Source organism: Cotesia glomerata, linkage group LG8 (assembly GCF_020080835.1).
Source record: "Cotesia glomerata isolate CgM1 linkage group LG8, MPM_Cglom_v2.3, whole genome shotgun sequence".
NCBI classification, from domain to species: domain Eukaryota; kingdom Metazoa; phylum Arthropoda; class Insecta; order Hymenoptera; family Braconidae; genus Cotesia; species Cotesia glomerata.
In genome coordinates this window covers 12,229,097-12,233,272 of record NC_058165.1, presented here as the reverse complement: position 1 = coordinate 12,233,272, position 4,176 = coordinate 12,229,097, and the positions used below count along the sequence as shown (strand labels likewise).

The window sequence follows — 4,176 nt, the reverse complement described above, 5'->3', positions numbered from 1 at the left end:
GCTAACTCACTTAAACTCAAAATAAGAAATACTTAAAGATAAAGAACATTAGATAAAAAGATTTATTTTAAACCAAAAGATTTTAGAATAATTTAATTACAAAATTTTAGTGTTGAGACAAATATCGAAATAAATTTTAATAATGCAATTTCCAAAATAATTTTTAGTCAACAAAAATTAAATATGAAATGAGAAACAAATAAAAAAAATAGAACTTGAAAGTTAAATAATTTAAAATAAACAAATTTTAAACAATTGAATTCTAAAATAATACAACAAATTTATAAAACGATAAAACAGAAATATTTCTACAAATAAATAATTAAATTCAAAGAAACGTAAGAAATGTTAGATTCGAGTACATATTTATTCATATAATTTTAATAAATAAATTAATGTAGATAGTACAAATGTATGTCTTTGTCTATGCGTAAATGCGCTTACGTATACACAAACATAAAAAAATCATATGATCATGATTCTCAAATAGAAAACCGATTTTTAACAGAGAAAAGAAAATTATTTTTTTTTTTTTCAGCCTTTTTGAAATATGTCACTCACCAAAATTCGTCAGAAAATGTCTTTTATACTCCTCTATACTCAGGAATTTTTTTGAATTTTTAGAAATGGTAGAACAATTCAAAAATAAATAAAAACTCATTTTTTTTTCAAAATCTTGCGTTTTAACAAACTTACATTTTTTTTAGTACACATAAATACGTAGAAAATTTTATTTTTGTTTAAGATTCACAATTACATTACTTCTCAATCTTTATACTAGACAACGATAACGTTATAACTATGTTTTTCAAAATTTTGGCCAAGTTGGCACATTATAACGCCATCTATCGGGATTTTCTGTATCCATTTATTATTTCTTCTAAGGTTCCGCTTGTTTGGATAACCTAAAAACAAAGAAGCTTCTATGGTTGATGTCATTGTCTGAATAGCAGTTAACGCATTAATTAATTCAGTACTTATATTGACAATATTTTTTCGTTCCACCATAAAATTATACTGGAGTATCATTTTTGTTATATTATCTTGTCTCATCTTTATGAGATACTATTTTTTGTCTTTAAATAGTGTCACAGTCGATTACAAAGACTCAAGTAAGTGAAGTTTTATATTTAATCAGTTTATATATGTCCAAATTCCTAATATATAATTTTAATATTGATGTTAGAATGGATTTTGATAAAAAATGTATCAATTGTAACATATATTTGCGTAAAGCAGTTGGTTATAAAAAAGTTGTTATGACAATTGATGAAGCTAATATTGCGACAGAAAAAATTGGAAAGAGAGTTCTTGTTAATGATGCCTTTTGTAGTAAGTGTCGAGTTATTTTAACAAGACCACCTATACTTAAGAACACTCAGGATTCATCTGCAGATCAAGTTAGTATCAAAAGTCAGCCAATTTTTTCTCAGTCTTCATCCACTACTGTTTCATCCGTATCATCATCTGAAGATCCTTCATATGTTATTGAAGAAAAAATGGAAGAAGAGTTAGAAATTGTGGAGTTGGGTTTTCCCCGAATCATATCGACACATAAATACTGTTGCCTTTGTGGATTATCAGCAAATATCACAATTGTTCCATTTGAAGCACGCAAACAAGTATTTTCGACAAGACGACTCTTTATTCCTGAAGGAAATCGGTGTTGTAAAGATCACATTATAAAAAAGCGGTTTTATGATGAAGAAATTAACAATTTTCGGATTTATTCGAATACCAGTGTATTTGAAGTTCGTGATTTGGAAAAATTACTTGGGCAGCTGGCTATTGGCACTGATTCGTCTATAATTGATAAAATTGGAGATCACTCGTTTTCAGAAAAACAGTTGGAGGTATTGACGAGCCTTACCTGGGAAAAATTGATAAAACTTCGTGAAATTTTAACGTCGATGAGAAAATCAGTGAATCGTAATGTCATTCAAGCTTTCGTTATTTTTTTATTCAAATTACGAACAGGAAATTCAAATGCAGTGATATCTTCCATTTTTGGTTTAGCTCGGGAACAAATGGTATCCGACTACTGTGATGAAGTAATATCTTCATTTGAAAAAGATGTTTTACCTCAGTATTTCAGAATCGATGCTATTAGTAGGGAGACATTACTCGCCAATACCTTTAATACTGCTAAAGTGCTGTATCAAGTGAAAGATGACCAGTTGATATTCATTTGCGATGGAACATATATTCGTCATCAAAAAAGTGCAAATAACGAATACCAGAGGAAATCATATTCTGGTCAAAAGAAAGTTCCTCTGTGCAAACCATTCACGATATGTACTACAAATGGTTTCGTTATAGATATGCTCGGGCCATATACAGCTAATATGAACGATGCTGAGATTATGAGAATCATCTTAAGTGATCCCAATGGTCTGATCAAGTTGCTGAAAAAAGGTGACATTATTGTAGTTGATCGTGGCTTCCGGGATGTGATAGTATATTTAGAAGAATTGGGGTCTAAAGTGCTAATGCCTGCTCTCAAAGGAAAACGCAATCAACTGACCACAGATGAATCAAATGAATCCCGTTTTGTTACCAAAATCCGTTGGGTTGTTGAAGCAGTACATGGAGATATTAAGCAGAAGTTTAGGATTTTAGATCATAAACTAGACAATAAATTGCTTCCAAAAACTGGTGTTTTTTGTCGAATCGCTTGTTTTCTGCACAATGAATTTGGTAAAAGACTTGATTCTGATCTCGATCTTTCTGAAAAAATTATTGCCGCCATGAACTCAGAAAAGTATCAAGATAATACCTTAGCCTCAGAAGTAGAGACTAATCGTTGGGCAAGAAGAAAAGTTCCTTTTGCAACAATAACTTCAGATATGTTAACTGATTTTCCTGAATTAACGGAACAAGAACTCAAAATTCTATTCACGGGATCATATCAAATGTCTCAAGCTGTATCGTATTTAGCTGAAATGATGGATGAAAACGGAACGATAATACTTTATTATTTAAAAATTACACCTAATATTATAAAATTCAAAGTCAGATCTCGACATATTCATTCGAAGACATATCATTGTTTTGTTGAATATCAATCAGATAAGAACGATATCTCTGGAATAACTCGATATTGTTGTGATTGTGCAAATGGTAGACGTACTGTTGGATGTTGCTCACACATTGCTGCTATTATATACTATTTATCTCACGCCCGATACTTAGCGAAAATCGTAAAACCAGCTGAGACGACTTAGTCGTCTGTTTATTGATGAAAAAATCAGTGTCGTCGTGAATGAAGACAGTGATGAAGACTAGCCTAATTGTTATTTTGATTAAAATTTTTATTTTTTCTGTATCAAAATTCAAAATATTTTCCAATAGTATGAAAAAATATATAAGTATTAACTTTAAGTGTCTTTTGAATCAATAATAACCCTTCTAATCACTTTAACCTACTGAATCTTTCTGTTTATCTTTTGAAAAGATATTTTTTGATAAAAATAAAATTTTCTACGTATTTATGTGTACTAAAAAAAAAGTAAGTTTGTTAAAACGCAAGATTTTGAAAAAAAAATGAGTTTTTAATTTTTTTTGAATTGTTCCACCATTTCTAAAAATTCAAAAAAATTCCTGAGTATAGAGGAGTATAAAAGACATTTTCTGACGAATTTTGGTGAGTGACATATTTCAAAAAGGCTGAAAAAAAAAAAAAAATAATTTTCTTTTCTCTGTTAAAAATCGGTTTTCTATCTGAGAATCATGATCATATGATTTTTTCATGTTTTGGACTCGTAAGAATTAGAAAAAAAATCATCATTAATCAATTCCGAATTTTACTATAAAAATAAAAATAATTTTGAAAAAACAGGTTTTTTTGAAATTCTCGAATACCGTTTGAGTTAAAGAGCTAAAAATTGGTGTGAATTATTTTCATTCGATACCAAATCGACCCCCTAAGTATGAGTCAAAAAAGCCATGGGGGCAGAATTCCCATATTAATCCGGCTATGCCCTTTCAAAATAAAAATTTCCAAAAATAAATCTCGAGAAAAAAATTAATGTTATCCAGGAGAAATTTAAGTTTATAATAATCATTTCAATATTCAAATTTAACTATTGCAATTGTATTTAGATAATAACCAGAAAATTTAATTTTAATTTACCGAAATACTCAAAAGATTAAAATAAGGAAAATTATTGTATTATT

The 4,176-nt window shown here is 28.9% G+C and overlaps 1 protein-coding gene across 1 annotated transcript; it reads left to right on the top strand.

The window, feature by feature from the left end:
* The first annotated feature begins 1,187 nt into the window (after positions 1-1,187).
* LOC123270094 lies at positions 1,188-3,224 on the top strand. Its single transcript, XM_044736028.1, has one exon. The coding sequence runs from the start codon at positions 1,188-1,190 to the stop codon at positions 3,222-3,224; it is 2,037 nt and encodes a 678-aa protein (XP_044591963.1).
* Positions 3,225-4,176: the final 952 nt, after the last annotated feature.

What these genes read in the sequence shown, in the direction of transcription:
- LOC123270094 (XM_044736028.1), top strand. Translation starts at nt 1,188, where the DNA reads ATGGATTTTGATAAAAAATGTATCAATTGTAACATATATTTGCGTAAA.